Source organism: Sparus aurata, chromosome 4 (genome assembly GCF_900880675.1).
Source record: "Sparus aurata chromosome 4, fSpaAur1.1, whole genome shotgun sequence".
Taxonomy (NCBI): Eukaryota; Metazoa; Chordata; class Actinopteri; order Spariformes; family Sparidae; genus Sparus; species Sparus aurata.
The window spans coordinates 37,739,309-37,763,881 of record NC_044190.1 but is presented as its reverse complement, the minus strand read 5'-3'; the positions used below and the strand labels follow the sequence as shown (position 1 = coordinate 37,763,881).

The following is a 24,573-nucleotide window of genomic DNA, read 5'->3' as shown; positions in this document are numbered from 1 at the left end:
TCCTGGAATGATGGAGGACGGACTGATCTCTGCGCTCTGGTAATTATATAAGTTTCACACTTGCAAACTCTTAATGTAGCTGTGCTGCGTGAACACAGGCGAGAACAGCAGGTCAGAAGAGAAACCTGAATCTATTTCAGACGGCAACAAACACGTTTTTAGCATCGATTTCATGGTAGTGAAGGAACATGTCACCCAGTGCAACAGTGAGGCTCACTGATGTGTTTTAATAGTTTCTGGAGAACAATGGAGCTCTATGGCACAGAGGAAGAAGACATATCAGGCTGTGATACACAGACAGAAGATTGATTCGTTGATGGTTTTGGTCTTTACGTGTGATTTGTTGACAAAAAGAAACATAGAGAACATTGACATGATGAATCCTCAGAGAATAAAACAGCTACAGCAGACACATGTACAGCTTCAAAAGTAAATCTCAGTCTTTGGTTTATCATGCAGCAGGTGACAGTATGTATGAAGGAGGCGCAGCCTCCAAATACAGCAACAAAGACACAAAACAAGTGCACAAATGAGAAGAGTCAAAGTGTGAATATAAAACAAAACCACAGCAGGCACTGCACACTGTCATGTTAACAGGGAGGTGATTTCCTCTGAGGTTACAAACATGAAATAAAACAGGTTCATTATCCCGACACTCGCTCCACAGAGACACTGTGCACTGCACGGCCTCGTGAGAGACGATGACAACTAAAACACACAGAAAACAAAAGACTGAACGGGCCAACATGACAAACTGTGGGGTAACATCCGCTGCAGGTTCAATATAAAAAATGGAGCTGGTGAAAGTTTCTTCAGCGTGGCTGTGATGCTGCTGTAGTCTCAGTGCTGAATCTCTCTGCTATAACATCACCGGCTCAGTCCAGCAGAGACTCTGTCACTGTGTGAAAACAATAAATAAAAGGTTGTGTGTTCGCACTGACCCCAAAATCTCTGCTTAAAAACTACGAGACACTGAAGCAGATTACACGGTGAGTTGGATTGTTGGCTTTCTCTCGTAACTCAGTTGTGGTCGGCCCGTCACCAACCAAATCTGAGGTGAATCTGAACGGGACGGTGGCCAGTCGGATCTGCCAGAGGAACAGAGTCATGAGCTGAACAGATTCGTCTGATTCAAAGACTAAAACGTTTAAACATTTCTTCTCAAGATTTTCCTTTTGAGAGTTCAAATTTAGAGCTGCTGCAGATTAAATTTTTTTTTTGATGTTTCAAGTCCCGTAACAGAACAAATTCAACTGTCTGACCAGTGCAGTTATACAGGTAGTCCTCAGGTGCTTTTATTTCTGCCTATGTAGGTGAATGATTTATATCCAGATATCTGGACGCTCATATAATTCTGCACATAAATAAAAACAGCCTTCTGTAGAGAGCCACAGTGTAAGTTAGGTTTGTACTGCGTCTCCTCTTATGGGTTGTTTCTGACCCTGAGGAAGTTTTGTTTCATGATGTATTACAGGAGGGAACGGCTTCTTCTGAAGGAGGAAAAATGAAACTACACTGAATACAGAAACCAGCAGAAAACCTTGATGACTGATTTGAAAAACACCAAGGAGTCTCCCTCCAGCTGTGTTTTTCTTCTGACAGATGTGACATCAGTTAATAAAAACTATGAAAAATGCTCACTACAATTCTCCGAGAGCCCAAAGTGACGTCTTCAAATCGCTCCTTTTGTCCAACAAACAGTCCAAAACCCAAAAGACATTTCAATGACTGTCATAAAGGAGGAAAAAAAATGGACGGAAAGTATTTATCTGTTTATCAAATTATTAGGCGGCTCATTTTGTTTTTGTTTCGTTGCAGCTTTTAACAGACCGACAGCAGACTGCAGTGAAACAAGCAGATGCTGATTTCTATTAATGTAAAACTCGTGGAACAAAGTCTCCCGGCGATTATTTCTCAAAACAAAATTATATCACAATGCACACAATAAAAATAAACTCAGTACAATAAAATTATTATATATAATTAAAATATATTATGAGGGTCGGGGGATAGAACAGACAAACATCACATGACTGTGTTGTAGCACCCTTCCAACAATTTAAACCTTCAGATCATCTTCACTGAAATGAAAATGGATTTCTGTTTGCTTCGAATGTTCTTTTAAAATGATAAATTCTACTTTTTTCCTCTCTAGTGACGCCCGCCGCTCCTCCGCTGTGTTCTTCTTCTGGCTTTCACTGCGGCGACACAAACACAAGAGTGAGTTATTAATAAAGAACGAGACAAACTTCACTAAAAATGAAGATGAGGATGATTAACCGGGTGTTCGCTCACCGTCTGTACATTCCACCTGAGGTTTCTCCCACTGCCCGTCTGCTCTACAGCGAACCACCGGAGGGTGGCGCTGTGTGAACCCGGGGTTGCACTGATAGCGGATGATGGAGTTGACAGGATACTCCTCCCTCCTGGTGCCAAACATGTGGGCATTCTCCACCTCGGGCGGAGCACTACAGGACACTGAGGACAAGAACCAGAGGCCACAGGGCTTCATATTAGGGCTGTCAAACTATAAATTTTTTTAATCGCGATTAATCGCATTTTGTCCATAGTTTACTCGCGATTAATCGCAAATTAATCGCAATGTTTTTGGCACATTTCTTTCTGTTCTAAATGCACCTTAATGTATTTTTTTTCATGTTCTGAATACTTTTAACAACATAAGAAAGGGAAAATATGCTCGCTTTATGAAAATGTTTATTCAACACTTCAAATCATGCAGGAAAATGAAAGGCTCAAAAAATATCCCCTCACCCTAAATGGGATCAAAACATGGTGATGTCTGCTTTTGACGGGGCGGTGGGCTCTCTGCATCTGCCGTGTGTTTTGCTTGCAAATGATATTTGAGACTCGACGTACTTCAGTGGTAACTCATTTCATGTCGACAGTACGTGCAGATAACTTTTGTCCTATTGACTGAACCATGTGGCAGTGTTTTGAAAGTGAATTTGCCATTCATAAGTCCTTTCTCCATTTACTTTCACTTTCGCTTTTCAGTCCGCCGTGTTTTTCCTGAACGCCAACCCTGCTTCGTCTTCTTCTGATTCCCTTTCTTATTCTTCTGACAACCTCTGGATCAAGACTACAGGTGCCACTGACGGCCATAAATCAAACAATGCGCGTTTCTTTTTTTTAAAAATACCGAGCGTTAATCGCGGCGTTAAAAGGATGTTGCGTTAACGTGCGATTAACGCGTTAACTTTGACAGCCCTACTTCATATCAAACCACGTGTCCACTGACGTGTGTCTCGTGCAACAGCCATCGCCTTCACCCAGCGTCGAATGTTCGAGAACTAACCAGTGCAGTGATGATACAGTCAAGTGTGATATGAAGGTTTCTGGCCTCTTTTACATCACGTGAATTCGCACTTTCAACCTAAAAGCTTTGATAAACCCATCGTACGCTCCTTCCTCAGAACCAGACAGCAGACAGACAATGAGCAGAGGTAAAATGTTTTGGTCTGAAGCAACACACCTGGCCCTTTCTTGCAGGTGAACGGCAGGTGGTAGTTGCAGGGCACGTCGTTCCACTGGCCGTTCTCGTGCCAGATCATCACCACACAGTCTTCTTCAGAGTTGAAGTAGTTATCAGGCTGGTTCGGCCTCCAGTTCTCATATTGCTGAGGAACAAGACAAAGTAAAAACGTACTTTATTAAAAACAATCGCTCGTTAATTCTGGCCCAACAGTGTGCAGCATGTTGCCTTCAAACTCATCATTATATCACTCATTCTGGACATTCAGTACATCATCACCTGTACCTGAAGATAAACGTTACACACAGCACTGTTTTCCATCCAAACACCCGCTGATGAAGTCAGTGTTTGGGTGCATGTTTGCCTTTGAATAAACCCGGCTGTGTTGCAGTGGGTGCAGCGCTGCAGCTGAGCTCGTGTTTATGCAGATCAGATGCTGCGGAGCTATTTTGGTGTTTATTTTCTTATTTTTCTGGCACAACATTCACCTGCTCAGTCAGCTTCTTATCGCAGGTGCAACAGTTATTTTCCATGCTTTAGTTTGCAGAGATAAACACACACACCTCTCCAAAACCACCGGAAAGCTTTTCAGGCATGTTGAACAAAGATTGTTTTTCATGATGTGTTGTGTATCACCACCCGTGAGACATGTTGTATGAATACAGAGTAATAACTGACGATGTTTGAGGTCACAGTTGTGGTAGTTTTGAGCCACTTTGTCATCTTTTTGCATGTTATTTTGGTAGTTTTGTGTTTCTTTTTAGTTGTTTGTGTCTTTTCGTAGTTGTTTTGAGGGTCTTTATAGTCGTGTTGCATCTCTTTGTGGTCACTTTGGGTCTCTGTAGTGGTTAAGCGCCTCTTTGTAGTTGTTTTTTGTCTCTTTCTAAAAGTTCTGAATGTCTGTTTTTCATTTTTTCATCCTAGTTTTGTATGTCTCGTTAGTTGTTTCATGTCTCTTTATTGTCATTTCACATCTCTTACAGTTATTTTGTGATTCTCACTAGTTTTGAGTCAGTCTGTGGTCTTTTTCCATCTCTTTGTGGTAGTTTTGAGCCACTTTGTCGTCTTTTTGCATGTCTTTTTGGTAGTTTTGTGTTTCATTTTAGTTGTTTTTACTGTCTTTATAGTCGTGTTGCATATCTTTGTGGTCATTTTGGGCCTCTGTAATGGTTAAGTTGTTTTTTGTCTCTTTATGGTTGTTTTGAGTCTCTTTCAAAAAGTTTTGAATATCTGTTTTTGCATTTCTTCATCATAGTTTTGTATTTCTCGTTGTTTTTGTAGTTGTTTCCTTTTTGGTCTTTTTCCATCTCTTTGTGGTTGTTTTGAGTCTCTATAGTTGCTTTTTGTCGTCATTTTGTGCACCTATAGTCATGTGTTTCCTTCTTTGTACTTTCTTACATGACTTTGTGGTAGTTTTTCTGTCTCTTTGTTGTTGTTTTGTGTCTCCTCATAGTCATATTACATCTTGTTGTAGTTGTTTTGAGTATCTCTGTGGTAGTTTTATATCTCTTTGCATCTCTTTGTTTTCAATTTGCATCTTCTTGTGGTCATTTTGCATCTTTGTGTAATTGTACTGTATGCAACTTGTCCCAATGCAACTTCTGTTTGAAGGTGTCTGTGATGCCCTGACTCACCAGCGGGGTTCCGTCTGTCCAGCGGAAGTCGTTCTGTACCGTCTTGTCGTTCAGCCCGATCCACTGGTAGTCCTGTGCGTTTGCTGTGTGAGACAAAAGTGTTGAATACGTATTTTTTCATTCCCTCTCTTGTCTCCATCTCTGTGGACACAAACACACATGATGCACTCACAGTTGACAAAGTGTTGCTCCTCCGGCGTGATGATGCTGACCAGGTGTGCGTTCAGGTCCCGGCAGCGCTGCTCTGCGTCCAGCCACATCTCTCTGTCAGAGAAGTGTAGGTAGCAGTTCCCCTGAAACTTAGTCCAACCGTCCTCACACTGCTGCTCATCTGCAGCCGCAACACCAAACAGTCAACGTTCATTCAGTGCATGTAGTTCTTAATGCACTCTCACGTACATTTACAGAATTATTTAACACTTCTGGGTCTCAAATACGACTCATGAATTTAATATCCGTCCTCATCAACAGCTACAGATGGGTTGGAAACCTGAAGCACAGCATCTGATCATGAGAAGTTGTTCTGTATTCTTATCATTCTTTTTGCGATCAGTGTGGTATCAGTGTTTGAGCAGCTGATACAGTGCTTGATATTTTCACAACCCATGTAGTGTTTCAGTTCATATTCATATTCAGTCAGCGAGGAGCATATTTTCCTACTGAACTACTCTCAGTCGCTCTGGCGTCCAGTACAGATCAATGAAGAGTGTTTCCATGTGACGCACAAAACAAACGTCCTGATGCAGAACGGAAAATTTCACATAATGCTTCACTTCAGCTTGGAGAGCTCTGCCCAACAGTAATTTAATTGTGAATTATTATTTTTTTCCTTTTGCTGTTACATTCAACGGCTTCATTCATTCCCTTGCTCCCCCTTAATGACTTTATTTAAAGGGTCAGTTCACCCAAATTACATAAAGACATACTTTCATATTCCCACAGAAAAATGTGGCTTTATTTGTCCTGCAAGATATCCATCTCTCTAAGATTTCTTAGATGGCTGAGCTGTGAAAACGACCAACCAAATGAGTCGGCACTCTCCACTATTCAACACCCTAAGGTCTCTGCTGTTACACCCTTTAGAAATGATGGTGTGATCACATGCAACTACTATAGGAAACAACTGGGAATTTGTGGAAGGTGATCGACTTGGAGTTGGAGTTTTAACGTCTGGATAAAGATCAAGGAGAACATGTGACACAAAAGACTTTCCATGAACAGAGACAGGTGTTGCAATTTTATCAATTCCATTCATCTATTTGAAAATTTGAAAACAGAAGATGGAGACGTTAAATAACACGAACTCTACAATTCGCCTGAAAAGCAGATTCCGTCTTAATCTAAAATCGTCAAATCGTCCACTCCAAGGTTTTTACAGAGTCGGTTGCATGTGTGATTGAGGTGAACTGACCCTTTAGTTACTTGCCCTGTTATAGAGAAACATGGTCCCATTACAAACCCGGGACATCACAGCTACGTGTTGTACATCTTCAACCTCTGGACCATCAGGCCTCCTCATGACTTTGTATTTTCACAGAGCCACAGCGAGTACAGATGCTACTGGCTGGTGGAGTTCAGCATCTCTCTCTTCAGTTGTTTTTGAGAGGCTGTTGTTAGTAGTTATTAGCTGAAGCTGATCTCATACCGATCTCACAGCGTTCCCCTCCGTAGCTGGGTAGGCATAAGCATTTGTAAGAGTCTGCGCTCTCCACACAGGTGGCTCCATTGGCACAAGGGTCGGAATGGCACACATCTACCTCTGCAAAAAAGGGGGCGGGTGACACTACTGTTTCAGCGTGGGGTGGGGATGGGAGGGTTGCCTAGCAAGGTAAGGAAGCTGTGATAGGAGGACTATCACACAAGGTGAACAATACTGTCGTTGCTGCAACCTCTGATCCATATTAGATTTACTGCACACTCAATCATTGATGCTCATTTGATGTTGATGTTGATACTGATATGTAAACCAAATCTGTGTTTGATTCTGACAACAACTAGTAATTGTAAAATCTGCAGTAAGCCTAAGATTGAATCTTGGGTCGGTTGCAGCAGAAGATTAGTATTCAGCACATATATGATGCCAGAAAGCACATATGTTTCCCAGAGTTCAGCATGCTTACAGCAGAGCGGAGGCAGCTTATTGGCACAGCAAACCAAAAACAACACACAGGCTGAAGACGGCTGTGATAACACGTGTGACACAGAGGCTGGAAACCTTCAGAGCAGAGCTGAGACACACTGAACAAGCACTGTAACATTCAGTCTGCGACACAAACACAGAGACCCGTAGCCAGACGCAGACACAATGAACATAAAAAAATCAAAGAGACACAAAACATGGCAAAAATGATGATGCAAAACACACCAGGACAGAACAGCAGGGAGAGATAAAAGATCTGGTAAGTCTAGTGATACTGATTTGTAAACAGTACATCTAATCACAATGAGTTAAATATGTACATACTGACAAGCTGATTAATAAACAGAATGCAGACCAACAATATATAACATGCAAATCCAACAACAACAAAGACATACAGAGAAGGACTACTGGAAGTCTGTTAAACCAAAATATCATCAGACAAAACTGAGTTCAGATGTAAAGGAGGAGGGTATAATAATAATATCACTCATGATGCTGTTTGAGGACTTACCATGACAGACAGGAACCCCGTCCTCTACTGTGCATGACGCATCACCACAGGGGTTTGGTTCACATGGGTTAAAAACACCTAGAAAGTCAGGATTCAAACATACAAATGATTCCCTACTAAAAATACTTTGAAGAAACATTTATCAGTCTTACAAGTTTCATCTTGTAGTGAGCAGAACAGAAGACGTAGTAGGATGTGGCTGGACTTTTTTTTTCTTTTTGGAATAACGCAAATTATAATCTTCCTTATGGCACCAAAATAACTAAAGTGAACTTTGTGCAGACTTTAAGCACTTCAGTGGACTGTGGGAATCAAAAAATAATTGTAGTTGTGAAGTGGCAGGAGAAATGGCCAGAGACTTTGTCTGGTTTTATTTACTTTAAAAACTCTTTTAACACGCTCCAGGACACTTTTAACATCAACTGTTTCCCATCCTTATGCAGTTGTCATAGGGAGTTTTATCACCAATTTCAAATCTTCCAAACGAGGAGTCATTACAGAGGTATATGACCAGTAATGTAAATTACCCAATATACTGAGCAATTTGTAGTAGATAATTGATGAATGATTATTTTGCTTATTAATGTCCGACAATGCTGAAAAAAGCCCAAGGGCAACATCTTTAAAATTGTTTTTCTTGTTCAAGCAACAGTCTGAACTGGAAGATTTAGAGTTTACTGTCACAGAAGAGCAAATATCCAATTAGTTTCAGCATTTTTGTTTCGTCTAATTGATGAATCAACGAAGGATTACACCTCTATAGCAGTTATCACCTACGCAGGGATCATAATCCCAGGTTTGAACGAACAGTGCTTTCCATTCCCCCACACACACTCTATCCCAAAGTCTCAGAAACAAAAGGTTGACTTACCCTCCACTGAATCCATTTCTGCAGCTGTACCAGTTGCCTGCAGGGAGGCTGGTGTAGCTGCTGTGGGAGGAGCAGCCAGTCCTGCGGGGGCAGGCGCAGATCCGTAGGTTTCATCAATGTCACCAGAGGTTTGTGACAGTTCAGTCCCACTCAGGGCCTCCTCTGGTCCTGCGGTGGTCTCAGTCAGTGCCCACTCGCTGGATGTAGATGGCAACACCACCAATGGTAGATCTGCAGAGGAAACTCCTGAAGAAGTACCACTGGCTGTGAACAAGCGGTTGTCTCCGCTGCCAGAGAAGAAGCCACCGCTGCCGCTTCCTTCTCCACTGTACTCAACTGACCCTTGTCCAAGCTCCATAGACGGTGTAGTGTCTCTGGATAACTCTGTCATAAAATCCCCAGTCAAGAATGTAACACTGCCTTCTTCTCCACTCGTTGAGAACTCAGATCCAGACATTCCCGATCCAGACCCGGAGTGGTAAATCAAGCCTCCATATCCAGACAAATGTCCACCACTTCCCTGTCCAGAGCTGTAGAGCAAATACCCAGAGGCCTCCTGCTCTCCAGAGGAAGACCCTGTAAGTTCGGTGAACCCTGACCCTATAAAAGTCACGCCTGAGAAGAACTCAGTGCCACTACGAGGTCCTGAACCACTGAGGTCACCACTGAGAATCCCAGATCCTGAAATGTCTCCAGAGCCACTGAGGTCAACACTGAGAATCCCAGATCCTGAAATGTCTCCAGAGCCACTGAGGTCAACACTGAGAATCCCAGATCCTGAAATGTCTCCAGAGCCACTGAGGTCACCACTGAGAACCCCAGATCCTGAAATGTCTCCAGATCCACTGAACTCCAGTAGGCCTCCACCAAGCTCATACTCCTTGTTGGTAGTACGGATGGAAACATCGATCATTTCTCCATCTATCAGTAGGATCTGAGCATCTCCACTTCCTGAAAGTTCCCCTGACTGTCCACTTGCACTGCCAGAGTAGGATCCTGATGGGAAACCGCTAAACCCAGAAAAGTCCTGGCCGTTAATGAAACCGGACGACATGCCAGAAAACTGTCCACTTCCCCCAGAGCCACTTCCCATGGATGTGAAGCCAGATCCACTGCCAGATCCAGACAGGTCCCCACTTCCACTGAGCTCTCCAGAACCTTCTCCAGTTGAAGGGAAGATAAGGATCCCTGTGCTTCCCTCTCCAGCTTCTTGGGGTTCTCCTGAAATTGAGCCCTCTGCAGAGACAATGCTGTCGATGCCCGAGAAAACAACGGTGATGCCGGATCCTTCTCCACTGAGAGTTGATCCGGAAGCATCTGTGCTGCTGAAACCTGATGCTCCACTAGGCAGCTCAGCACTTGCACTGCCAGCGAGGTCTTTAGAACCAGATAGGTCTCCAGAGATTATCTGGTTCCCAGAGCCAGAAATGTCTCCAGAGCCAGACGAGTCTCCTGAGACTACCCTGTCACCAGAGCCAGACAGATCTCCAGAGCCAGACAAGTCTCCTGAGACTACCCTGTCACCAGAGCCAGACAGGTCTCCAGAACCAGACAAGTCTCCTGAGACTACCCTGTCACCAGAGCCAGACAGGTCTCCAGAACCAGACGAGTCTCCTGAGACTACCCTGTCACCAGAGCCAGACAGGTCTCCAGAACCAGACAAGTCTCCAGAACCAGACAAGTCTCCAGAAATTACCCCGTCTCCAGAAGCAGCCAGGTCTCCGGAGCCAGATGAGTCTCCAGAGTTATCCCCCGAGGCAGACCCTGACCCGAAGTCTGCTGAGCCTGAACCAGAGCCTGAAGTCTCCACAGGGATGGGAGGAACAATAGAAGGAACAGCTAGAAAGGACAATAAAAAAAGGTGAGGGACATTGGAAATAAAAGGGACATTTGTACATGTGATCTGTTCAGGATTTAAAAATATCTTACCAGGCCTCAACAGATCAGTAATGGATGATATGTTGAGCAGGACCTCCTGGATCTCTGTGATGTTCAGTCCAGTTTCATTTGCAATAAGCAGAAGGTCCGCTGTACGAATGAAACAATAATCAATGATAATGAAAATAAAAAATAAAGAATTAGCCCATTAGATAACAGTCAAGCATCAAGCACTCACCTCTGAAACAGTATGCATCAAATTTGGCGTCACGTTCATGGAAGCCTGTCTGGTTGGGGTTAGCGTACACAGTGTGTACTCCTAATTTTCCACCTCCACACTCAGAGCGGGGCTTGTTGATGGGATACCTGACGCTACCATCTACCAGCCAGCCCGCACGGCACTTGTCGAAGCCCATTTTCCAGGCTGCGTAGAGCTCTCCGGTGGAGGCCAGTACGGCGTTCTGCTCTTGACAGCTGGAAGCAGCTTCATCATAGGTGAAACCCTCAGCAGAGCGCACATGGAAAACTTCCCCTGTGGAGCAGAGAGGAGGAGGTATCACCTAGGTGATAAAATAACTTTAAATAGGCAGGATACTGATTGCACAGGGTATAACTGTCCTCAATGTAGATTGGTCCACTATAAACCTTGTTTTTACTAGGCTATTTGTTCTACCACTGGACTGGACTTTTCTGGAAAAACAAAGTTTGGATTGCAGCATTCGTTCGTTCATTTTCTTTTCCGCGATGTTGGATGTGATGTTGCTGCTTTTTATCCCCCTGAGTGGTTGCGGGGCTTACTGGGGCCAAATCCAGTTCTACTCATGGGCGAAGGCCAGGGTACACCCTGAATGAGTCGCCAGCTCATTGCAGGACCCTTACTGATGGCAGTGGCTGCCTCACAGGGTGCCAACTGCACATCAGGAGCAATTCTGGGGTTCAGTATCTTGCTCAAGGATACATCGACATGTAGCTCAGTCCCACCCCAGGGGAGCCGGGGATTTGCTATTCCTAGGTAACGGGTAAAGAACTGGAATAACTGGAAACTCTGCTGTGGAGAATGTGGGATAATGCTGTTCAATTGGACACAATGATAAAACGACGTTGCACGTATGTCTCTGGACTTTCATGTTAAAGCTAGACAGTGTTTTCTCACCTTTGAGCCCATCGATGTAGCAGTACACATCATATCTCTCATCTGCTGGCCTCAAACCATAGGACCGGACACCAGGTTGATCCCCCAGATCTCCGGTACATTTATCTCGAGGGAAAACAATGGGATACCTAAAAAAAGAGCAAAACCTGATAATGACGTATTGTTTGGGACAGGAAACAACTCTACTTGATCTGAAAATGCATTCCAGAATTACCTGACACTCTGGTCCAGTAACCATCCTGCATCACACTGGTGAAATCCAGCCTTATATGCTGCCTGCAGCTGCTCTGGCGTGGCGATGGAGGCTCCGACACTCTGGCAGGCTCGCTGCGCCTCAACAAAGGTGAAAGCATAGCGACCTGAGTCTGAGCGATAATGGAAGACCACACCTGCAGAGAAAAACAAGGGGAGTTCTTGTGTAGTGGAGTCATGTTTCCGTCATTAGGAACATAAATTCGAGGACTTTATCGTATCATGCATCAGCAGTTCTTTCACTGACCAGTTGGAGGCATCACAAAGTCTTTGCTGGGCTCCCGGCCTACGTCGGGCCGGGCGGTGGCTGGCTCTATCAGGTCAGTGATTAACTCAGTGACGTTCGGCGGTTGAGGCAGCGGCAGCTCAGTCGGGCTCAACGTATAGGTGAAGTCCACAACAGTAGGCTGCTGAGTCTCCACCTCCCCGACCGCCTCGCTCTCTGTGGTCGTCCTCCTGAAGAACACCTCTGGGCTCTGTGTCACTGTGGTGACACTCAGAACACCGCTGCCCTCTTCTATGAAGCCTGAACCCTCCTCATCAGGCGACTCTGGAGATGATTGAGGAGAGAGATCAGTTAGATAATGCTAAAACTTTCACAGCCAGTAATACTGAGTTTCTAACAGGCCTTCAATCATCTAAAACACACAATTTCACAACGTTTTAACCTGAATAAATTGAATTTTTTGTGGCTCTGGGGACGTGCAAAAAACACAACATTAAAATATTTCCACCTCATAACACTGATAGAGCAAACATGGTCGCAAACAGTCGCGGAAATCCAGTTGAAGGATAGAAACTTTAGCATTCATTTAAAGTTGTGAAAATAACTGAAACGATGGACTACCTGTGTAGCAGAAGGCGTCATAGCGGGATTCAGGGAGTGGGTATCCCGTCTGGTTGGTGTGGAGGTAAACAGTCCTCACCCCCACCAGACCTCCTCCACATTGTGGACGACGGATGTTAATGGGGTAGCGAACGCTCCTGTCACCCAGCCAGCCGGCGTTACACACATCCATCCCACCCTGCCAGGCCAGGTAGAGCTGACCAGTTGTGGCCAAGCGAGCTCCCCGATTAGCGCATGAAGCCTCGGCCTCAGAGAATGTGAACTTTTCTGCTGCAGCAGTGTAGAAAACTCTGCCTGTATCAGAGAAGACAGGTTCAGTTAAGTTCAAGCAAAAACAATAAAAGAATGAGAGATAAATCACAAAGTAATCCTGATCGCCAATTGCAGCGTACCCGTCATCTTCTCAGTGAAGCAGTAGACATCGTAAGTCTCATTGAGGTCTCTCACTCCATACGTCCGGACCCCAGGAAGTTCCTCTTTGTCCCCATAGCAGTTCACACGAGGATCGTGGATCGGGTACCTTCGGTTCAATGAAAATTAGCTTTGGTGTCGTCAACATGAAATGCTGTAAGTCTTCAATATCCAAGTAACATTTTCATTCATGGAACATTTGCAGCTGTACTGCAACCTTAAAACTACCACATTTTTCTTTTTCATACATCCCCGTTTGTTTGTTCCTCCTTTGGCTTTAAGTTTTCCAATGACGTGATGCTGGCATTTAATTCTAAGCTTTAAAATGGTCTCATCTAACAATGACACAAACATGCGAGACAAACTTTCCAAAGAAGTGATAGATTTTACAATGTGGATGTTAATCTAAAGCAGGTCTTGAGGCTTTGAAATCTGATATCTGAAGTCATCTTCAAAACAAGTAGAGGGCAGCACCAGAATTTCACCAGAGTAAATACTAACTGCTGCGAACTGTAGCTGTGTTGGCTAGTTAGCTCAATTAGCTGTGCAGCTAGAGGTAAGGACACCAAGCTCAAAACACCAGGGAAGTGTGAGTGTTGACACTAGAGTACAGGAGCTCTGGACCTGGCAGGAGCTAGCTGGTTAGCATGCTACTCAATACATGGACGTCATGATCTCAAAACTGAGAAGTCTGAGGTTTTCTTCCAGTGAACAACCCTGACTATGGATGTGCTACGTTGCTCTCCGCGCTGTGGTAAACAGGGGTGTAAGAAAGTTGTTGCCATGTTGCTGTCGTGTGACAAACTGACCTGACCGTCTGGTCAGAGAGCCAGCCGGCGTCACACTGGTGAAATCCGTCATCGAAGGCCGCTTGAAGCTGTTCGGGTGAAGCCATGACCGCGCTGTTCTGGGTGCACGCTGCGTTCGCCTTTTCAAAAGTCAAAGTGTAGCGACCCATGATGGCTCGGTAGTGGAACACGATACCTAGAAAGATAAACAAGCATTGAAATGAGGCCAGACTTGGAGGAGATGTGTGCACCTGGCAAGAATTTGGCAGCATAAAACTTTTTCCTGAATATCCAGATCACCGTTACCTCTCTGACATTATGTGACACTGATGCGTACCTTGAACCTGCACGTGGACGATGTCGTGGTTGTCCTCGATGCCCTGCTGAACCTCACAGCGGTAGACTCCTGAGTCGGTGGACCTCAGCTCAGAGATCTTGATGCTGGCGTCTGTGGGAGTCACGGGGTAGCCGACCAGATGAACCCTGTCCAGGTAGCTCTCGCTGATACGCACCTGTCCTTCCAGGGCTACGAGAATGGTTGTGACTTTTTCTTTGGTGACGAGGCTCCATTTGATACGATGAGACAGGGGGGTGATGGTGGGAGCTCCTGGGTCTGGGACGGTGTGGTCCTAAATCAAAAACAACAACACCATTCACTTCCAATCTGATTCTTGGGTTAACTACATAAAACCTTGAACTTAAACACATCAAGCAGACAGACAGAGAACGTTAGCATCATCTGGAGTTGTATTTTTGACCACTTATCAAATTCAAGTCCAATTTTCACTCTCTGTTTATCTCCGTCTTGGTCTCCACAAACTCCTGAGTTAGCATGTAGCTCTTTAGCTGCTGGACTTTCTTCACCAGCTACAAATCAAATGCACAAACTGCAATTTATGCCTCATGGGATCTCTCGATCAAATAGAGGAGAGTTCAGTGTGATAAAAACATCATTGTTGATGAAATGTTCATGCTGTCTTTTAAAGTTGTTTGTGTTTGCCGTCTTCCTTCCTCTCTCGTTGACTTATCATCTGATGTGAAGTTGTAGCGCCAAGCTACACAATGAGGTGCACGGCAGATAATACTAATATCTTGAATAATAACCTGAAAGCTGATAATGACCCACCTCAAAGTAACACGGTAAAACCAGCGACCCTCCCAGCAGAGGACGCTGTGGCCCCTCCAGAGGAATGCTCACACTCAGCACGTCCTCCGGGTCTGTAGAAGAGATCATCAGTTCACTGAGTTTCACTTCATCATGACATTATTATATACACGTATACATAAATGTGCATTCTTACCCATGAAGGAGTGCTCCTCATAAATGTAGTCAAATGACGCTGAGATGACATGTAGACACAAAGACAGCAACACGATCCACCTTATCATATTTTACCTGAAATATAGCAAAAACAATATGATTATTATTGATAATAATGAATCAAACTTAATGTAAAATCGTCACAGAAAATATTAAAGGTGTAATTTGTAAGAAATGTCAAGAGCTCAACAGTAGCAGCATGTCTGCTAACTGCTGCTAACAGTTCTTTTTGTTGTAGCGACTAGCTGACGTTAGCGAGTAGCTCAGTTAGCCGTGGAGCTAAGTGGCAGGTAGCTGTCGGGAGTTACAGCAGGTGGAGAAAGAGAGGTGATGGAGGTGAGAGAAAGAGAAAGAGAGGAGATGGAGGTGAGAGAAAGAAAAGTGATGGAGGTCAGAGAAAGAGAATGTCTCTGAATGTCTGTTCAGTCCGGGCTTGGATCCACTTGGTCAGACTCAGATCCAAAGTCATTTATGTTCGGTCACGCGTGTCCACCTTGTTTTCCACATCTCCACCTTTAACGTCTGAAACGCTCCATGATGCCAGTTTCCCTCCACATTGAGCAGTGACACACAACGTCCTCACACCTCTGTAACGTTCATGATTACTCACTCACTCAAACAGCCGCCTCTTATAAAACAAGCAGTTCTTTCAAATGTAATTATTTGCTGTTACTCCATCAGAGGAACACTTCCTGCTCCTCCCTCCATCGACAGGCAGAAACTCTCCTCAGATTCACTTTGTATATTTGTTCACGTCATCAGAGGTGACAGGTCCAGGCCTGAGCGGTCGGGACCAGGGCTCTAATAGAACTGGGCCTTTAAAAGACTCATTTTAAAGTATTCCTCAGTGATACATAACTTAATTAACTGGAGAGTTTTACAGTAAGAAATTAATTTGCTTCACCAGACCGACTGCCTGACAGCTACAAGAGTTACTGTTCAGATTAAAATGTGCATCAGAGAACAACATTGTGATTCTACATCCATGTTATCAGCATTAATAATCTATAATGTCTTCTGAATTGAGTGATTTTGACTTTACCTCAAGCACATTTAGGTGATAATACTTCAGGACTTTGGAGCTGATGGAGAATATTCTGCTGTTGTTAGCTGAACATCAGCACGTCTGACATCGCTGCTCACCTTCTGTGTGTTTTGTTTGTGTTCATCTGTTTTGTGTTTTTGCACCGTTGGTCTCAGAGGATCGACCTTCGATCAGTTGTGTTTGTACATATAATAATTTATGGTCTCTAAATGGGAATGATAATGATTAATCGATTGATCATGAATCGATTAATCACTGTTAAGAATTTAACCGATTTAACATTTATTAACTGACAATCAGAGATGAGCACAATGTCATGTTACTAATTGGAAATACTTGTTTATCAAATATATCAAACTAAAATACAGAAAACTGCCATGAGACAAATGTTTTTCATTTAAATTGAAGTTATTTTGAATATGTAAATACAAAAAGGTGGACGGGAGCTCTGTTATTATCATCGTTCCAGTCACCTTGTGATGACTTTAACTCCTAATGTCGTTCACTCTGATTCTGCATTGAATATCAATCATTTTAAATATTTATCAATAATCAGTTGTTACGTCAGACGACTATCCGTTACAGATTCCTTGTGAATGTCGTTTCTGTCTCTAACTAAACTTTTCCAGCTTCTTCTGTTGATTACACACAATTTCAAAAATCTGTCAGAGAAGAATTTAACTTCCCTCAGACCCTCTGAACAGAACCCAGGAGGGAGGGAGGGTCTCCTCAGCACCGATGTTTGGACTAAGTGACAGTTGATTATAGCAGCCAAGTTGTGTGTGTGTGTGTGTGTGTGTGTGTGTGAGCCGGCTCCACACTGAGCTCATTCAGCCGGCGCTGAGGTCCACTCCCAGAACGACCCGGGCCCATAAGACCAGATCTGTTCCCCCTGCAGCAGCTCTGACGACACCAGGGCGTAGGTAAACAGAGTCCTGCCTTTTCCATCACGTCTCAACACTGCCAACATTCAGCCAGGAGAGGCGGAAAAGTGAGACGTGATGGGAGGAGCGGAGGCCGGAGGTGTGGTCACAACCGGGCCGTGATCCTCACCTGCTCCCTCATGTGGGTTTGTAGAACGAGCTCTCTGCATGACGCACATTTCTCAGAAGTTTAGCAACCTCAGATTCATCGTTGTGTGATGATTTTACAGAAGTACTGCAGACTACATTGGACACACCTCTCTTATATGTTGGTGATTTGACTCCTGCAGTATTTTCTTTAACACCATCTCTTTTTAAATCTGCTCCAAAGAAAAAAAAAACTATTAAGTATTAAGTAAGTAATCAAGTATTTATTCTTGGACAACTTTTGACTTTTCAACACAAATATCTGAACTTTCTCCTCCTCACGTTTTCAGTGCATCAGAAAAGGCGTGTTAGTGTCTCGTATCTGCAGAGAGTTTCTAATTTTCTGTCTTTGTTGCTGCTCGGGACGCTTTACCAACCCAACATGTGTCTATTTGACGTCCTGGGAATGAGACTCAACAATCAACTGTCTTTGTGGTGCGTTCAGGAACAGCTGGGACAAATCCTACTGATTCTACCTTTAACTTTAATAGTCTTTGAATTCTATTAATATGACGTGAGCTTCAGTTAGCTTTGAGCACAAATGTCCTTCAGAGGGAGACTTTTTACTCTGATACTCTGAGTACATGTCAGAGCCTGTAATCTATTACTTTACTGGAGTAAACAAGTTGAATCAGTACTTCTACTTTTACCAGAGTCTTGTATCTGAACTTCTACTGGAGGAAACGATGTGTGAACTGTTGCCACTGCTGTCAGTATTAAGTCAAATAGATCACAGTTTTGTTTATAGTTTATTATTTGATTATTTTTGATTAATGCATTTTTATTCTAATTATTTGTATTCTGTTTTGTTTGGGTGTTAGGTTGGATTATATATACATGAAATTGTACTGATACTGACATTCTGTTTGTCCGGTAGAAAAAAAACAGTCACTTAATTTTTAAAGTTTTAAAGTTATTTTTTTTCTCTTTCAAAAATTAAAATCCACAATGAACAAAGAGAGAGGATGGAGTTTGAATCCACAGGTGGAGTCTGAGGAGTTCAAACTAGTCTGAACTGCAGATTTAAATCACAAAGTTGTGAATTAGCTGAAATCAGTAATATAAATAAAACAAACTCATGAATACACAGTTTTAACCTTCTAAACCCCGACAGCTCCTCATGATGCGCACACAAACCAGTGAATACCAAATATATCAACTATACAAGGATGACGTTTGTGGAAATTTGCAGAAAATGATGCACATGAAATCTAAAATGTGTCTCAAAGCATAAATCATAAAGCTTCAGTGAAGATTTTGATAAATTGGAACCGTAAATTAAAACTTGAGGTGATATTTAAGAGTTTAAGACATTTAACAAATCTATCAGGTGATAGTCTTCTTCATTACTTCCACATCTCATTTGGCCCAAACTAAACTTAACTGTACAACAAAGTGTATAAAAGTGTTTTACCCACCTGTTGTAGAATTCTTCACCCCTGTTGAAGTCAGACTCTTCTTCGGTGGTGTGTTTGTGTGTCAGCTGAGCTCCGGGTTGTGAGTTAAAGTCCCGGTGAGCAGCAGCAGCAGCAGCAGAGAGCTCAGGATGCTCGGCTGTGTGCAGAGGAGAGAGACTGGGACCAGGTCAGCCTGCAGACCTCAGAGGGAAACACTGGAGCCAAGCTGCTCTGCTTTCAAAATAAAAGCACACCGCTGCTGCTTCCAATGTTCCTCAGCTGAGTCCCTGATGTTTTTTCATCGTGAACTACTGACATTGAGGGAGTTTGTGCACTGACAGCATTGACATCTTATACTCAGTTGCTTTTTTTGTTGTTCAAATTAGAGAAAAACAGTTTTTATTAGATTGAAACCTGAAGACCACAGAACTTCTGAATCAGTGCACATTATTCACATGTTTTTTAAGGTCGTAACGTCAGTAAAAGTTTGAAAAATGGTTCTACAGCCTTTTTAAAAATGACTCTTCTACTTTCTGTAAAGTGACTCAGTAGTAGGACTATGTAAGACTGTAAAAATGTACCTTACACCTTGTATCCTTTGAAAAGTGATGGCCTCACGTGTTCCTGACCATTTTACACAATTGTGTTTTATTTTGACAGAAGAACTGCTCCACAAGTTCTGTTTGAGTTTAATTATTTGTGACAAAACACCAGATTTATGATGAAAACCTGGACACAAGGCCGCCACAGATGTCACATGATCCTCTGCTCTGCTGTCCTGCTCTCACCTTTGGACTCCTCTCATTGGCTCCTTGAACGTTTCAGAGTATCGCGCCTCACCCCTTTAACTTCCCTCCACCCGCCTGCTTTCACTCGTGAATAGAAAAAAAGTAAAAAGCCTCCAAAATCTGGAGACAAAGCTGCTCTTTCAGTCGGGCGCCGCTGAGCGCTCGCTGGGCAGGAAACAGCAGCATGTGTAATCACAGCATTCACAAGCCTAAAGATGTTGTTGCTACGGTTACAAATGGACCCCACTTAGCTTATAATGGGAGTCCAGGTTGAGTTTAAGTGCCACATAATGAGAGTAACGCTCTGTTTCCAACTGCAGCACATGGTGCATTTAAGTTTTTGCATAATAGTGGAATATAAATGAAGGAGGTTTCAGGCTGATTGTTTTACAGCTCAGTGATTCCTCATTGAACTCTCCTGTACACGTTAAAGCCCCCATTTTGAAAGAGGTGTAGGGATCTTTAGTCCTGAGATGAAAGATGAACAGTTTGGGCCTTTGTCTCCTCTCGGTTGTAGAAGTTAAGATGTTCCTCAGCGTCGTGGCCAATCAATTCCTCAGTACAGAGAGCGTTAACGGGAGGTCAGCAGAGAGAGAAGAGACATGTCGCAAATGGGATTCATAGATTTAGCAAATGCATTTGGTTCTTTTGCACGGTTTAGTGTTAGAAGTGCTTCATCATAGTAAGTACGTAAGTAAGTAAGTTTGGTAACACTTTCTATGAAGCGATCATAATACGGTTGTAATGAGGTTATAATGAGGTTATAATGATTTATAATTGGTGTTATAATTACTTATACATGTTCATGATGTCTTATAATAACAATTATAAACAGATTATAATGTTTTTTCATAATTTTTTTTATAAGGGTTCAACCATCATAATGTATCATAAAGTATTATAACTAATCTCTCATGAACGCATTATAATCACTATTATTATACTTTATAAGGTGATTATAATTTATTATAAGTGTTATGTCAAATAATGGCCGTATGAGAGTGTATAATGCTTAAACAGTGGTTATAAACCATTATAAGAGGTCATTGGATGCTTTAAGTAAAGTGAGGACACTCTGGTGGCATCCAATGACCGCTTATAATGGTTTATAACCACTGTTTAGGCATTATACACTCTCATACGGCCATTATTTGACATAACACTTATAATAAATTATAATCAATCAATCAATATAATACTTTATGATACATTATGATGCTTGAACCCTTATAAAACATTATAAAAAAATTATAATCTGTTTATAATTGTTATTATAACACATCATGTACATGTATAAGTAATTATAACACCAATTATAAATCATTATAACCTCATTATAACCGTATTATGATCGCATCATAATGCGTTATAAGAATGGGCTTCATAGAAAGTGTTACCGTAAGTTTTTATTTATATAGCACTTTTTTCAAAGCAAAGTTTGCAAAGTGCTGTACAGGGTACAGTAAACATAAGTAAAAACATCCGATCGACGGATTCAGTGCAGGGATGAGATTATTTGGACCAAAGAAGAGAACTTCGGTTTTGTCTGGATTTAATTGAAGGAAGTTGAGAGACATCCAATCCTTGATAGCAGTCATGCAGTCATGGAGGATACTGATATTGGCCATGTCGTTGTGTTTAAAAGAGAAATAGAGCTGCGGGTCATCAGCATAACAGTGGTGGGATATACAATTGAACTGGCTGACCAAATTGCCTAGAGGTAGCATGAATAGTGAGAAAAGGATGGGGCCAAGGATTGAACCCTGCGGAACTCCACATAGTCTCGGTGCAGTTGAGGACATGAAGTTGTCTACGACCTGACACTTTATGTTTGATAGGTAGGAAGAGAACCAGTTAAGAGCGGAGCCCAAGATACCAACCAATTTATTAGTAGACACAGTCAAACAACTAGTGAGGGAATATTTATCAGGACTTCCAGGGAAAACGACCTGGTTAGCTGGTTAGGTTTTAGGAAAATATCTGGTTCTGTCGCCCCGAACATGGCTGGAAAATCTCCCAACAGCCCATCATAAATCCCCAGTGGTTTCACTCCTATAAATGTTGACATGCCTTCTCAAACAGCGGTCTCTGGCTTGGCAGCCTTCTCACCTAGTTGTGACTGGTGGAGGTGATAAGTCAGGGTCGAGCCTCAGATAATCTGCTCCTCACTTGGGTCAGTTTTAAACACAGTTTAAGGGTCAGAGTCAGAGTTAGTTAAACATCCTTTAAACGCTGAGCCGGCTCGGTGTGAGTTTGTCTCTCCATCCCGACATGAACGCTGCCGGGAGGCTGAAGGGACGCAGGAATGGGGAGAATGTAAACTCTGAGAGGTACAGGGTGGACTTGTTCTCTGTGTGTCGGCCTCGCTGGATTTAAATCTGAAAGGCGTACAGTAACTGGACCACCTGGACCGGGCTTCAAAGAGCGTGGAGGAGGTGGGGGCGGGTGGGTCGGGCTGTGCTCACCGTTCCTTCATGGCGAGATCGTGTCAGCAATTGTCCCATTTTTCCCTCTGCCATATTTGGATTTTTCCACTTTTGGAATATTTGTCCCGAGGATTTTGGGTCGGGGTGTGCCTGCAAACTTGGCTATTTATACTGGACGGGTCGGTTGTGATGACTGAATGTCTGACTAACTGAATTAATTCCCACTCAAGCCCGACCTCAGCAAACTGTCAACAAAGGAAAACTGTTTTGCGAAGACGCGAGAATAACGGTAAACTTTAAAGTTCCTGGTGTGTCTGAGGCGGGCTGTGTGTGTGTGTGTGTGTCTGGTTCTGTAGTTTCCTGCCTTCGTCAGGTGGCAGTGAAGTGACCCACAGTGATGGATCAATGACAGAGTTTCAGTTGAGTCCTCGGGGATCAGCAGACATTTAACTTTATTCATTCTGTTCACAACAAAGGCCGCTCTCTGAACAGGACCGCTGTCTGAGAGCTGCGGCGATGAACACTGAGGGCGGTTGTTTGCTTCTGCTCGAGGGGGGAGTTTCTTCTTAGACACCAGTGTGGTTTTCTAGTGATTGTATGAAAATGTTGTTTGTGACTTTATACTAAAGTGACTAATAATCACTAAAATAACACAGTCAAACGTCCGAGTACAGGGATAGTCACACCGGAATAAATGTTGGCATTGCACGTTTCTGCTAAACACAAATATGTTCAAATGTCACGTTTTTTAATGTTCAGTTTTAACTTTATATTGTGACGACGCTGTGCTTGTGGTCCGGTTTGGTTTGGGCACAAAAACATCTCGGTTCTGTCCCGACGTCTTATCAGCAGCCGTCTTGTTTAGCTGTGACACCTCCTGACACGACAGTCAGCTGATATACGTCTAACTTTAAAGGGATATTCTGGTGTAAATTTAATCCATGGTCTAAATCGCCGTGAAACTGTGTTAGACTCCCTTTCGATAGATCAAGTTAGCAGACCGCTAATTTACGGAGTTTTATCAACCTCAGAAACGACTGCACGACAATAATACACTGCAGTAAATGGATCCAAATATATACCGCCACCAAAAAGCCACAAATAATGCTCAGAACAGCACCAAACTTCAGCAACAGTACAAATAGGGTCTCAGCACATAGTCCGGGGCATCTAACCTCCGCTAGCTTAGCTGGATTTCTATTGGGAAGCTAAAAACAGACTTCAACTCTCCTCCATCAGCTTCCGGGTCGGGGAAGTCCCGACGCGACGATTACCGAGTGCGGTTAGAAATGCTCAATTCCGTTCTTTTCCCTGTCCGCTCTCGATAATAACTGTTATAAACTGGCAGGTAAGACACATATGAACTTTGATTGCTTTTCCATGGAGTCATAATCATACATTTTCGTCCATGAGCAGCGAAACTCTACTACACTCGGTAATCGACTCGTCGGGACTTCCCGTCAACAGGAAGCTGCTGCAGAAGAGTGGTAAATTTAGTCAGCTTTTCAGTAGAAACCCAGCTAAGCTAGCGGAGGTTAGATGCCCCGGACTATGTGCTGAGACCCTATTTGTACTGTTGCTGAAGTTTGGTGCTGTTCTGAGCATTATTTGTGGCTTTTTGGTGGCGGTTTATATTTGGATCCATTTACTGCAGTGTATTGTTGTCGTGCGGTCGTTTCTGAGGTGGATAAAACTCCGTAAATTAGCGGTCTGCTAACTTGATCTCTCGAGAGGGAGTCTAACACAGTTTCACTGTGTGTTAGACCATGGATTAAACTTACACCGGAATATCCCTTTAATGTGATGCGGCATGTTTTGTAGTAATATTTAACACATCCGCGGTTTGCTGAAACGTGTCATGCCAACATTTCATTCCGATGACCTGGCTGACAAAAACACAGGATAGATCCTCATTTTTGTGATGATATGGACGACTCCTTTACTTTCTAGAAATTCTTTGGTTATATTTTTTTAATATTCAGGCTCACCTGTCCTACTCTGAACCATCACTGTTCGTGGTTCTGTCTGGTGTTTTGGGATTTTCCGAGCCGTTGGAGAAACTTCGACTACAACTTTTCCGACAGCAGAAGCTTCCCTGCAGTCGGGAAGTCTGCTCTCCGCTGCTGAAAGGATTACGTTCGAAATCCTCTGAGGAGAACATTTGTTGAAAGCAGAGTGTGTTTATTTTTTCTTGCCTTGTACTGACATGAATAGCCGCTGTGTGCAGAGCAGGACCGAGTGCGCAGCTTCACCTGGAGATCCGATACAAGCTGCTGATTCCTGCTACACTATCTACAACGTGTCTGAGTCTGAAACTAACCAGGAGCAATAAAACAAACCATCTGCAGGGTGTTTGTTTTGGACAGAAGTGGAGGCATCTTGGATATTTACAGGATCAGAGTCAAGAGGGAAAACAAATACTAGCATGGATTTACTTTAACTGAGTCCACAGGAACACAAATGACAGGCAGTAATCAATAAACTCTTTATACAGGTCCAGTTGAATAGTACAACATGTTTTTTCTGTGATTCTGATATCTAAGAA

The 24,573-nt window shown here is 43.1% G+C and overlaps 1 protein-coding gene across 2 annotated transcripts; it reads right to left on the bottom strand.

Moving 5' to 3' along the window:
* Nucleotides 1-202: 202 nt before the first annotated feature.
* Nucleotides 203-18,993, bottom strand: LOC115579639 (aggrecan core protein-like). Of its 2 annotated transcripts, XM_030413200.1 has the most exons (20): nucleotides 18,836-18,993; nucleotides 15,283-15,377; nucleotides 15,108-15,199; nucleotides 14,319-14,610; nucleotides 14,003-14,177; nucleotides 13,175-13,302; nucleotides 12,783-13,076; nucleotides 12,183-12,485; nucleotides 11,898-12,072; nucleotides 11,684-11,811; nucleotides 10,769-11,062; nucleotides 10,582-10,680; nucleotides 8,653-10,491; nucleotides 7,782-7,859; nucleotides 6,773-6,886; nucleotides 5,300-5,458; nucleotides 5,128-5,210; nucleotides 3,494-3,638; nucleotides 2,296-2,478; nucleotides 203-2,198 (listed from the first exon to the last, which is right to left on the bottom strand). In XM_030413200.1, exons 2-20 carry the CDS (start codon nucleotides 15,368-15,370, stop codon nucleotides 2,152-2,154), a joined length of 4,716 nt encoding a protein of 1,571 aa, XP_030269060.1. In that variant the 5' UTR covers nucleotides 15,371-15,377; nucleotides 18,836-18,993; the 3' UTR covers nucleotides 203-2,151. The 2 variants fall into 2 exon arrangements, with proteins under 2 accessions (XP_030269060.1, XP_030269061.1); XM_030413201.1 differs by lacking the exon at nucleotides 6,773-6,886.
* Between the last annotated feature and the right edge of the window lie 5,580 nt (nucleotides 18,994-24,573).